The 13791-nt window shown below is 37.7% G+C and overlaps 1 protein-coding gene across 3 annotated transcripts in view; it reads left to right on the top strand.

Annotated features, from left to right (window-relative positions):
• The window catches only part of LOC124308748 (monocarboxylate transporter 10-like), a 122124-nt gene extending 114669 nt beyond the window's left edge, over window positions 1-7455 (top strand). For all 3 annotated transcript variants that reach the window (XM_046771759.1, XM_046771760.1, XM_046771761.1), the window contains 6 exons: window positions 1589-1736; window positions 2519-2795; window positions 3764-4007; window positions 4136-4273; window positions 5169-5447; window positions 6445-7455. In XM_046771759.1, the coding sequence (XP_046627715.1) occupies window positions 1589-1736; window positions 2519-2795; window positions 3764-4007; window positions 4136-4273; window positions 5169-5447; window positions 6445-6824 (1466 nt within the window). In that variant the 3' untranslated portion in view covers window positions 6825-7455. The remainder of the gene's footprint in view (window positions 1-1588; window positions 1737-2518; window positions 2796-3763; window positions 4008-4135; window positions 4274-5168; window positions 5448-6444) is intronic.
• The last annotated feature ends 6336 nt before the right edge of the window (window positions 7456-13791 follow it).

Below are 13791 nucleotides of genomic sequence, written 5' to 3'. Positions count from 1 at the left end.
CGTTAAACCGCTACTACACTTTTTCTTTCGACTAAACAAGTCCAGTACCAAGTGAACTGTGTAAAAAATCTTTGATCAGACTTTTGGAAACCAAAGTTACGAGTGGCGATTTGGTGCTAATCCAACACGTTGTCTGATATGGATTTCGGAATCGAGCATCAAAATTCTTCTACAACAGTCCATATACCAGTCAATTTCAACACACTTTACAGTGTACCAAAAACTACATACCTGTACCCACGCGACTCGTGTTGTCCAGCTCAAAGCAGCTGGTAATGATTGGAAGAGCCGTTTTCGCAATGACGAATCCCAGAGCGACCGCAAAGTGCGCCAAACCACCAATGGTGCAGAATATTAGCTGACGAGGCCGCGTTGTCTATTCCCGTGGTTTAATCAAGTTCACAGTAGTCCGAGAGACGCGAAGCCGGCAATAATTCACCAACTGTGCTCCGCGTTCGGCACACCAATAACTAGGCAATTCGTGTCTGAGCCCCAATCTCGACGATTATCGAGCAAATGGTTATCGTCCCGAGCACGGCCAACACGGAATCAACACCATCGTGATGTCATTGGAGTCTAGGAGGAAGGAAGGGATACGCCTATAATGCAATGGTAATAGCGATAAGTAAAACGCTCGTTGTTCCGCCGGTTGGTGGTCCTCTTCGTTTCACTGGAGTGATGGTCCCAACCGAAGGATATCGGGGCGGTATTATTACGAGGCGATTCTGACGCAGGATGAGAATCGAATGATCTTTGAACCGCGTTCCTTCTCATGGAAATTGCTCGCCCATCAATCCTTTCCCTGCCAAGCCAGTCATCTACCTCCGATCCTCTCTGACTCGAGGAAAACCGACCAATCTCATGTCCGGATATATCGAGTATGGAAATGGATACACTGGGCTGGAAAACACTGCTAAACTCTGCGCAGCGTGTAATTTTTAATGATCGAGATCCGGGTCCGTTGTTTAGTCGAATGGATTCAGACTACTGGGTAATATCTAATGATTCCCATTTCTTAAGTTCGGATGTCAATTACAGTCCTTCATGCAACCTTGCTCAAGTATTTTACCATTCAATTAAAACAATTACATGGAACTTTTACCCTTCGGTTATTGAACTATCGGAAGACTTGACCATTTGCATTCGTTGACATTTGGAAGGTAGAAAGTTCATTTGAAATTGTAACCATTAGGAAACTGGATCATTTAAAGTTCTGAGCATTCAGGGTTTGGATTGTTTGGAATGGTGAACATTTCAAAACCGGGTCATTTGAAGTTCTGACCATTCAGGGTTCGGATCATTTCGATTTGTAATCGTTAGGAAGCTTCATTATTTTATGTTTTGACCATTCGAAACGTCGAGCTGCACCTAATTTAACATTTGATCGTTATATTCTTTGACCGTCTGTTCACGATACTCAATCCGCCATTACGAATACCGTGATTCCGAGATCTGCTTGATGCTTAGCGATCTCCAACACGTATTTCACTAGTTGTTCTTTACTTTGCACGACTGCTTGTGGTTGGACTGGGTAGAATGAAGAGGATATACGAGGCGGAGGTGTGGCTAAAGGTGTGTTTTGTTCCAGGCATAGGTGTGGGAATGACGAGAGACTGCAGCACGCTGATGGTGGCGCAGTATTTTAAGAGAAGAAGAGAATTCGTCGAGATATTCATTGTGTCTGGAAGCGGTCTCGGTATAGCTGTCATGTCAGCCTTCATTAAAGGAGCTATCAGGTACGATCGTGGCCCGAGGTGTGCCTGCCTTTTACGGCCTGAGCGAAAAAGGAACTAGAGAAAGAAAACCCTATGCGACAAAAAGCCGTAGACTCTTGTGTTTCGGCGTGTATAAAAATATTTTCACGATCTGCGATCTCGATCGTGCGTTTTCCCCCTTTGAAAATATCGCAAGCCAAGTGCATTTTTTCTCCGGGCTAAATCCAACTCCCCCCCTTGTGTGTATACTTAATATAAGATGCTATCCAGAATCTAGAAGTAATGGCGATTATAAAAAGCCCATTTTCCCAGAAAACGGTCGAAAAATCACAAAAACAACCCTCGCACTCGAGGGTTACGACTATAACCTACGTAACCGGATATATACGATAAGAAATCAAGTTAATTTCTGTCATTAACGTCAAAAGGAGCTTTGAATTGCTAGCTTCCAGCTGAGTAACGACTCGGCCCGTCGAGACTTATTGACCTCTGTACGTCCGTTACAAGAGATTTTTCATGGTGGCAATGTGTAAAAAGAGGCCCGAGCTTTCTCGTGACTTTTTCGCGAAATGGAACACTTTTCGGGATATCTATTTCACCCTTTCATATTTTCGCAAGGTTTAAAAAAAAAATGGACAAACGATCGCTCTTATCACTCACAGAATGATCACTTACTAGCCAAACTGCCTGAACCGTTTCAATTTCGGTTTAACCTGAGGAAGAATCCAGAACTTTGGTTCAACTCTTCTTGACATCCATCGTTCGTTTCTACCTTGGCACAAATTCGTCGATTCTCCTTACAGCAAAATCGGTTGGCGACTGGGGCTTCAGGCTGTGACAGGCGTCGTCTTCCTGACCTTTATATTGGGTACCTTTTACCGGAGTGCGTCCCTTTACCACCCCCAAAGGCGGGCGATCCTCCACCTGAAGAACCAGAAACGCAAAATCAAGGACAAGAACAAGGTCGATGACCGGCCGCCCTTTTTCGACTTCAGCACCCTCAAGAGCAAGACTGTCAGAATACTTCTGGTGTCCACCGGGATTTCAGCCTTCGGCATCAACACACCGATATTTTACCTGGTAGGAATCGGTTTTATTTCACTACTGACCGTGAGCAGTAATTTAGATACATCCAGTCAATTGCAATAAATTATATGGTTCAAAAAGCACGGACTGAAAGTCTTTTGGAAGCGCGTTATAATACGTGTACTGCGTAATGGTGAGTATAGATCATTTCAACGGATCCAACGAGGAATGTATCCCAGGTTGATCTCTCCGATTTCATTTCTTTTGTAATATGTTATGGTAGATTAAAAACTAAGCGTCAGATATTTTTTCTTATCCGCCATTAAACACTTTAAAGTAGATCCTTAACCCTTTCACACACGTCGTTCAGTTTTTTATTTGTCACGGAAGTTCAATTATACGTTCCCTAAATATTTTTCAACGCTGACTGCGAATCTGATGTCAAAAATACAATGAAACTAAAAATAACCCTTAAAAAGGGGTTAATTATGAACATTGTATCAGACAGTATTCTTGAATGAGATTTTTGTGAATATTGATTTTTAGACAGTACGATTTTACGCCGAGAACAGACACAACCCAAAATACCATCCACATACATCCCTAAGGAGGGTGAAAATCACCCCTACATATTGAATTTTGTAAATCTAACGGCGACTCTGACATCTCTGTTTCTTAACCAATGAATTCAAAGCGTTTCCAGTATACGTCTACCACCAAATCTCTTCGCTAACGAATTTCATTCAAGAGAACACCTTTCTTTTGCACATGTTTATTTATAACAATTATGAACAATTATGGATTCACCAAAAAAATCCTAATCGTTCTAAAGTTCAAGTATCTTTTTAGTATGAAAATGTAAAGAGCAAAAAAAAATTAGGATTTTGGATATGGCACATAAAAAAAATGACAAACACAAAGTTGACACTGCAATGGCTTCCGTGACCGAAAGGGTAAAACAAATCCGTGGGGTCAACTCTACGCCGAATGCTGATCTCTGACTCTCTTTTTCGGTTCGGCAGGCCCACCAGGCGGAGGAAGAAGGCCTTGGGGACACGGTGGTGCTGCTTCAGGCTTACCTGGGCCTGGCATGGACGCTGGGATGCGTGGCCTTTGGCCTTCTAGTCGTTCATCACAGCGTCGAGTGCAGAATCGCCAGACAGTACCTGACCCAGGCGGCGGTTTTTATGTGCGGCCTGTGCATCCTCGCCTTGACGGCCGTTCACGGAAACTATCACGGCTACGTTATGTTCACGTGGATATACGGTGAGTCCATTCTCTGCTGCTAATGAAATGAGCCGGCGACCTAACGAGCCACGTCACTCAAAATCGAGTCCCCGTTCAACCACCCGAATCTTGCTACAAATTTTTTTTTTCCTTTTTTCTACTTCCAGGCATCTTCTGCGGCGGCTATCACTACAGTCTCAAAATGTATACTTACGAAAGGGTCAGGGCGAGGAACTTTGCCAGGACTTGGGGCTTCGTGCAGTGCTCACAAGCCATTCCCATCGCCATCGGCGTTCCCATATCCGGTAAGTCTCGAGTTTCATGGTCTTAAAGAGACTGATGAGGCGGTGAATGTTTATCGAATTAATATATTCACGACAAATACATTGATTTATAACTCGCCAACATCATTAATAAGCCAAGCACGTACCTTGGAAACTAATTATTATAATGATTTGGGTAACGATTTTTTTTTTTTTTTTTTTGCTCAAGTACCATCCATTCTTGTGGTGCCGGAAATTTTTTTTATTCATACTTGCTTTTCAAACATTGGAAGCTGGATTTTATGTAATCCATTAAACGGGAAGCAAAAGCTGAGTGACAGTCACCTTCTCATTTGTCTTGATTAGTTCCGCAGCCTTTCGTTGTACACGATTTCAATATCATTCTTTGGGAGTGTCTCTGCTCACTCACTTCTTCGTTACCATGCAAAAAGGCGTTAAAGAATCGATTCATGGTGTCCAGTGCTCCTGGAAATGTCCTTCAATTTTGCTTGTCCTTGAAAAATCGCTGAAACTACCCTTGAATTTTTCTTGTCTCCCGGATATATTCCATTCCTAATGTCCTCGAATGACCTGGAAATGTCGTTAAATACGTTAAGAATTTTTTACTGGACACTATGATCATGTTGACGATCTACCGGGTATGTCTGGGTGTTGGATTTAATCGTATCATTGAAACGTCCTCGAACTTTTGAAGAGACTGTAAAGGAGGAAACGAGAAGAACGAAGCAGATATCGACTGCTTCCAGCGGACATCCATGATCGATGTAAATTTGCATCGTGGATGTTGGCCGAGAATGAATAACACAGCCGTCGAAACGGTTGAAAGCGATCAATCGGCTAATGGTGATACATTGACGTCTCGGTGCCGTTTTGACGTTACGTATGTGATAAAAATTCTGATTAATGATTCCTCCAGGGTACATAAACGTCGGCTGCGGGGGAAAGGCCGGGTACTATTTCAGCTCGACCTGCGTCCTCGTCGGCAGCTTTACACTCTTCTTCATCGATCTTCACAGGCGGAGCTTGTCCAGGCATAAGCACACCAGGGCGAACGGCACCCGGCACCTCTGCGTCGCAGACAATTGTCCCCAGAGGAAGAGGCTCTCGTTTAGTCAGGAACCTGAGAACGAAGGCGTCGCTGCTGGCGCTGCCGCCGCCGCTCTCATGCTCGGTGCTGAACTCGCTCCTGTACCAGGTTCGTTTCACTTTCGATATAAGGGGATGAATACGAGTAGAGGGATCGAGAAGTGCGCCCATTTTGGGAATTTATATCGCCTGTCAAATGGCATAAAGTCTTAATCACCGAGAATGCGAGTTTAGGATTACAAAAGGGGCGTATAAGTTTTTTAATATTTTTCTCACCGTTCGCTCGCAAAATTATTAAAACGTATAACTCAATTGAAATCAGGTGTTTAAAAACATAAAGGCAAAAGGTTGTACGTTGGACAACTACAACCTTTGTCCATTAATAAGTAGATCCGAAAAATGATCAAAACAAAAGTTCGTAGCCACCAATTATTTTTTCATCATTCGTTTTTTTTTTCTTTTTTTTCTGTTATTTAACACATAGATAAATGGAAATCTACGAAAATTCAGAAATCTTGAAAAAACAAAATTGTCGAAAGTAAAAACCAAAGGACGTTACGCTTTTAAAAATATTTCTTGTAAATGCTTTCCAGACTACTAAAACGCATAAAAAATTGTAACTAACAAAGTTATACAGTAAGGATGTCAATTTTCTGAATATCGATTATCCATATCGTCATTTATCGGAATGACAGAAAAAAGCAATAATAATTTTTGGTGGTTACGCCCTTATGCAATTATTGTAGTAGATCATTTTTTCAATTTTCATCGGGATCAAAAGATCGTATCTACCAGAATATACGATCTTTTCGTATCGTTTTCTTTAACGCTACCTGTTTTGCTGAATTTTTCTAGTTACTATAACAAATGAAATTATTCTCAGTGTACAGATCGATTGCCGAATTTTAAGGATGCGATTATTACCATCTTGGATAAATGTTTGAACAAATCTTGATTTATTACAATATGATGTATTGTGTCAATAATTGATTGATGAAAGAAAAAAAATCAAACTATTTGATGTTAAAAAAAAAAATGTCCACCAAAATCATTGAATTCAAAATACAGAACAACTTTCGGCTCATATTCGTTGCTCGACGTTGCAGGAGAAGTGCCGAACACCATGGCGGGAGAAAAGCCGGAACTGACGTGCATATCGGAGGAGGGAATAGCGGACATGGATCTGCCTGACAATTTGCTGGACGACCTCGACTACATCGGTGATTGTATAACGTCGTGTAACAAGGTGGAGAATTACCTGATGCTGTCAGAATTCGAGAACAACCTGATTGCGGAAATGCCGATAATCCTGGACCGGAAGGGGCGAAGATGGTCGCTGGCAAGATCGAAGGGTCCGGCGCCCGGAAGTCAGGGTGGAGCCAGCCAAGGAGCGCCGGAAGAGGAGGAAGTCAAACCGAAATGGCGACTGATGACGGCTCCGCCGAACAATCGCGTGATAACTGTGATCGACGAGGCGAGCACGTAATGCCCGTCGATTGTCTAATTAAAAAAACATAACATTGAACACGTTTTTATAATTTACGTTTTTACAACTATAACCCCGCACTATGTATATATATATATATATATATATATATATATATATACGTAATATGTGACCCTTAATATTGGTAAGAAAAAGAAAATTTTTTTCTCTCACCCTTTAAATCGACTCGAAATAGTAAAAAATGATTTTTAAACGTGAAATCCGCTAGTAATTTTAATATTAACCCGTGCCCCAAAGACCCTTTCAAGGTGTTGAAATAAAAAATAAAAAATTTCTCCCAATATTAAGGGCCACCCTAATACATATACATATTCGTATAATACGAGTAGTTTATTTATTATTTTACGTTAGAAATATAATTGATTTCATTCTTTAAAACAAAAACCTGTAACAGGCGTAATAACGATCATCTTTGATCATTCAATTGTCATCGATTTTATTAAATTAATATAAATTTAAGTAGGTAGTCGATCTTTTGAAGGAAGAAGAAAAAAAAATTTCGCTTTCTTTTCTGTTCCACCGACACAGTTTACGTTATAGACATGGTTAAACGATACACGTCCATTAATTATGTACACCGATCCCTGGTGATCGAAAAATAGAGGAACAAGAAAAGAAGATAGAAAAAAAAATCTATTCAATAAAATACAAATGAAAAGATAAGAGAATAAATAGAACGGTATATAAATTCGCGTGAATAAAATGAAATAATAATAATAATAACGAAGAAGTATATATGGAAATTTGGGCGATTTAGTAGCAAAAATTATATAGAATGAGAATGACGTCGTAGTTGAGTAAGGATTTATTAGCTACAATATATATATATATATATGTATATTATGTATGTATATATATATACGCACCGTGAGGATGACGAATTATACAAATTGTCGACAAATTTCAACGATGTATCGACAAAGGTATATAAAAGATCTCCATCACGTTTCAAGAGACTGGGATAGTAAGAAAAAAAAATTAAAAATTAACAAAATTGAACGAAAAAAAACAAAAAAAAAAACAAAAAAAAACGAAATTACATGTGATCTGCTTAGGATTCTTATAACGAAGAGAAACAAAAAAAAAAAAATAAAAAGTAAATAAAGATAGATATGAAAAAAAAAAAAATAAAAAATAAAAACAAATTTAAGAGTCACGATCGTGAGAATGCATTTTTTTAGTCGTTTAATAATAATATTTGAATTTCGGACTAGTCTGACTAGATTGATAAGGTATGATTAATATAAATATATAAATGAATTGTTACAACAATATTATATACATATTATATATTATACAAAAATATATACATAAACGTACGTATAGAATAATTTTTTCCTATAGTAATTATTACGCATAAAAATTTATGAAAGAAAAATTAACATGCCCGCTCGAAGTTTGGAAACATTGTTTTCATTATATTATTTTTATTTTATTTTCTTTTAATTTTTTTCCTTCTTTCATCTCATCTCTTCTGATTTTAATTTCGCAAGTTTTTAATATACACGCGTTTCGAAATATTGTCACTTCTGCAACTGTGTATATATATATATATATATAAATACTGTTTATACATCCTTATGATTACACAGATAAGAAGCGTTGTATGCGCGAGTGGATTTTCAATCTCACGAGTGTCTGTCCACCATTCGATAATTATGTGTGTATTATAACTATTATTATTAGTATTAGCGTGTAAAATACGGGAGAAAATTGAAGGAAAAAAAAGAAAAAAAAAAGAAAAAAGTAAAAAAGCACGAGAAAAGAGCAAGAAAAACTACGAAAAATGAATAAATATGAATGAATTACGGTATCGTTGTTGTTAAATTATACAATTTGTACGTAGTTGAAATTCAAGAATCATCGGGTTGCCTTCGAAAAATAACCGCGTAATATCTTCATGGACTTATATTGTATGGGTATCTATAATATATATATATATATATATATATATATATATATATATATATATATATATAAAGATGTAGAGACGCAGATAAGACGACACGCGTCAGTCGAGGTCAAAGGACAAACGCGTTATTGCGATTGTGTTGATTTTAGACAAGGTGAAACGAAAAGACTTGCGAATATAAAAAACGAGACAAAAGAAAGTAGAAAAAATAATACAAACGATTTCTGGTCATATATGGTATCGAGTTGATGTATTATACATAAATATTTAGTATCATCGACATTGTGAATTTTTGTCATTTTTTAAAGAATTTTTTTTTTTTTTCTATTTTATGGATCGGATTATCATGGTTTCGTGTTTGTGTGTGTGTGTGTGTGTGTACGTGTGTACGTCTGATAAACTTACGTGACATTTTAAATTCGTTAAGTTTATTCGTATATGCAATTGACGCCAGATTTTTTCTTTTTCTTTTTTTCATTATTCATTTCATGTTATCGATGTTTAATTTATTCCTTATGGGGGGGGGGGTGGCAAAATATACGCCAGACAAATAAAACAGATCACGATTTTACAACCCGTTTGATTTTAATCCACGTTTTACGACTGTTGAATTACAAATTGAATATACAGTCTCTGGAAACATTGGATATATTTTGAATGGTGGAATAGAAGGGGAAGGGGAGGGGGATGGGGGAAGTGAACGACTCTCGCAATCATTACGCAATACGATCGGATCACAAAATATATTTTTCCTCGTGGAGTGATTGAAGATCAGAGAAAAACCCGAACGAATTGTTGGTAGGTGACTAACAATGATTCGATTAAAATGTTTATTCCCCTCTTGGTGTTAAACCATTATTCGTTTTTACACTCATCCTTATTTAAACCTTGAATGATCGATTGTTCTAAAAAGTTTATATATTTTTTCCTCTTCTCATTCACACCTTTTTTTTTTTTTTTTTTAATTTGTAAGCGTTTAGTGTCTTACGATGTTTCCGTTCGTAGCATGTTTAGGTAAATAAGTCAGATCTCGCCTGCCTGTAAGTAAAAAACGTTGAACGCCTTTTGCGAACGATGATATACGAATAAGCACGATAGTGTAAGAAATTACAATTGACGCAATTATTAAGATGATCGGATTTAATAGATATTTATATAACAAACCAACGATGGTAATAATAATAAAAATAATATTGTATTGTAACAGTTTTATTAATAAAATATAGACGTTGTAATAGTTTGTCGCAGCAAGAACCAAGGGAACCAAATAGTGACCGATTTGAATTTATAATGCATAATGGCGAGAAGGAAAATTTGAAAATTATCCAAATTGATAACTGATTTGATAGGATTCGTGGAAAGCAGAGAGAATAACGAAAAATAAGAGAAAAAGATAAATAAAACTTTGTGTTAAAATTTTACGAACTGTGGCATCGTTGAGACAATATCGAATTTCGGTTTTCGTATGAAAACTTAACACAAATTGATATTAATTATACAGAAATAATTAAATTTTCTTTCTGCTCTCTCGCGTCTGCTGTAAAGTTTTATTAGTGGAATGAAAACGATTAGTATGTATACATATATATATATATATATGGATATATATATATACGCATATTTATAATAACACGTTTGTAATAATAATATATACCTTTAGTGTATATGATAGCTATTTATTTATCGGAATATCTTGGACGTGTGTATATGTACATAATGATATGTATATTATACAAGCATACGTACATATATATACGAAGATTAAATTGTATCCATGTAATAAAGTGGAATTGAATTGACGAGCCATTGTAGAATTTAGCTGCGGGCTAATAATAAGCTGCAGTGAAATTTAGACATCGTAAAAATGCTGAAGCCGAAGTGAAATTCATCATCAGTGGCAATAATAATCCGCAAATAATAAGGAAAAACTGCTACTGAAATTTAAATTAAAAATAAATCGCATCGCGTTGCATTTAATCGGCTACATGAGATACGATAAATAAACAATATAGAAATTGTACGGTATATTGTTTATATTTTATACTTTATAGAGAGGGTGAAGAAGCAATGAATTGCTGCTAGAGTGAAATAAACTGAAATTAATTCGAGAAAGTTTTACATGCGCTCTTAATGTTTTAAAATGTATGATAGATTATTATTTTTATGTATAGATCTATGATAATTGATGAAACGATAATTACGAACGTTCAGTACAACGGAAGTGAATGCCAATTGAATTAGTCGGTACAAGAATATAATAAATTAGTGTCTGTAAAGTATGAAAATTTAATTCGAACAGGAAAGTAAATATGAAACGTCCCGGAGAGCAAAACGATGTAATTTCTGTGTGAAATTATTCACGATCGAAGAAGAAATAGCATTGAAACAGAGATGATATGACAGGGAATTGTGAATAAAAAAATATTCAAAGATGTTTTATCGTGTTACAAAAGAAAAAAACTGCCGTTGTTTCGCTGCTATGAACATAAGTACGCAGAGTGAATTCCTAACGACTGCATGGTCCGTCGTCTGCTAAATGCGCACGCGCTACACGTGTATGTGAAATTAATAGTGTGGATAATTCACTTGATTATTCTGCGTAATTGGTTGTCATTTTTTATTTCATATTTACAATTTCTAGCTTATATCTACTGAATTGAATAACAACATGTATTGATAATATCTATAAATGGTTATTGTTAATACGTATTTTGTTCAGAAAATATTTATCCTGTGGAGCCGGTTTCTCGATCGGTTCTCACGTAAATGATGGGTCTTTTCGATACATTTTGAGGGAGCTTTCCAGTGTGAAATTTTCAAAAAATCGATTTTTTTTTTTTTTTTGCTTTATCGAATAGTATACACTCTTCCGAATATTCCCTGAAATTTTCATGCCGAAATTCAAATTATTTCGGTTACTGTACAGCATTTCTTGGAAGAAGGCAACGGAGCGCTACAGCTGCCCGTGCGACTGTTATTTCTATTGTCTCGTTCCTACCTGCACGTACATGAACTTGGCTCGCCAATTGTCGAAAATGTGAATTCGGACTATTGCGTAATTTGCCGTTAATTAGCCGTAAATTAGTCGCGCGACTTATTTTTTTATCGCACTCAATTTTCAAAAAAAAAGCGGATGACGTGCTAAATTCTTGAAAATCAATCAATCACTGTGTGTGGCAACTAGCCGCAAAGCACGTATTCTGCGGCAAGCAGATAGTAGAAATCGCTACGCAGTGTGCTGTGTGCACCTTCAATGAAGGTTACGACCCAATTTTTAAAATTTTGGAGACGATGGGATGCACGATAGGGCCGAGCGCCGCAGATTTCGCCGCTAAGAACAAGAATGCGCGCATCACCCAAGCAAACCGCCGGGCGTCCCTAGATAGCAAAGAGGCGAGGACGGCTCGTCGGACTGAACAATCCATTGAGAAGGATCTTTTCGAAGGAGCAGAAGGGATATTGTATAACCCCTTTGCATTTTTTGCGAAAATTTTCGCGATTTTGAAGAGTGCTGGAATGAATCAGTTGTGGCACGATTCCGACGTAATTTTGAGAGAGAAATCGATTATGTGCAGTCCCAATACGCTGCTATCAATGAATCAAAAGTTACAGCCAAGAAACGAGAACGCGTGTTTTCGACAGTTTTCAGCAGGTGCATTTTCCTTCGTAATTTCTCTCCTGTTGATCCCACGCTCTTTTTGCTGCGTTTTCTGAGTTCCTGGGGGTCCAATTAGTCAGGTAAGAGTCATACGAAACGAATCTGAGACCCAAAATTTCTGGTCGAAAAATGAAGAAAAAGTAAGGCTAACCCCTTTGCATTTTTTGCGAAAATTTTCGCGATTTTCAAAAGTGCTGGAATAAATTAATTGTGGCACTATTCCGACGTAATTTTTCGAGAGAAATCGATAGGGCGCAGTCCCAATACGCTGCGATCAATGAATCAAAAGTTACAGCCAAAAAACGAGAACCGTCGTTTTCGACATTTTTCAGCAGCTGCATTTTCCATCGTAATTTCCCTCCTGTTGATCCCTCGCTCTTTTCGCTGCGTTTTCTGAGTTCCTGGAGGTCCGATTAGTCAGGAAAGAGTCATACAAAACGAATCTGAGTCCCAAAATTTTTGGTCGAAAAATGAAGAAAAAGTAAGGCTAACCCCTTTGCATTTTTTGCGAAAATTTTTGCGATTTTCACAAGTGCTGGAATAAATTAATTGTGGCACTATTCCGACGTAATTTTCCGAGAGAAATCGATTGTGCGCAGTCCCAAAACGCTGCGATCAATGAATCAGAAGTTACAGCCAAAAAACGAGAACCCGTGTTTTCGACATTTTTCAGCAGGTGCATTTTCCTTCGTAATTTCTCTCCTGTTGATCCCACGCTCTTTTTGCTGCGTTTTCTGAGTTCCTGGGGGTAGAATTAGTCAGGTAAGAGTCATACGAAACGAATCTGAGACCCAAAATTTCTGGTCGAAAAATGAAGAAAAAGTAAGGCTAACCCCTTTGCATTTTTTGCGAAAATTTTCGCGATTTTCACAAGTGCTGGAATGAATTAATTGTGGCACTATTCCGACGTAATTTTGCGAGAGAAATCGATTGGGCGCAGTCCCAATACGCTGCGATCAATGAATCAAAAGTTACAGCCAAAAAACGAGAACCCGTGTTTTCGACATTTTTCAGCAGGTGCATTTTCCTTCGTAATTTCTCTCCTGTTGATCCCACGCTCTTTTCGCTGCGTTTTCTGAGTTCCTGGAGGTCTAATTAGTCAGGAAAGAGTCATACGAAACGAATCTGAGACCCAAAATTTTTGGTCGAAAAATGAAGAAAAAGTAAGGCTAACCCCTTTGCATTTTTTGCGAAAATTTTCGCGATTTTCAAAAGTGCCGGAATAAATTGATTGTGGCACTATTCCGACGTAATTTTGCGAGAGATATCGATTGGGCGCAGTCCCAATACGCTGCGATCAATGAATCAAAAGTTACAGCCAAAAAACGAGAACCGTCGTTTTCGACATTTTTCAGCAGCTGCATTTTTCATCGTAA

The sequence above is a fragment of the Neodiprion virginianus genome, chromosome 7 (assembly GCF_021901495.1).
Source record: "Neodiprion virginianus isolate iyNeoVirg1 chromosome 7, iyNeoVirg1.1, whole genome shotgun sequence".
In the NCBI taxonomy this organism is placed as follows: domain Eukaryota; kingdom Metazoa; phylum Arthropoda; class Insecta; order Hymenoptera; family Diprionidae; genus Neodiprion; species Neodiprion virginianus.
The sequence above is the reverse complement of the archived record's forward strand: the minus strand, read 5'-3'. Positions and strand labels throughout refer to the sequence as shown.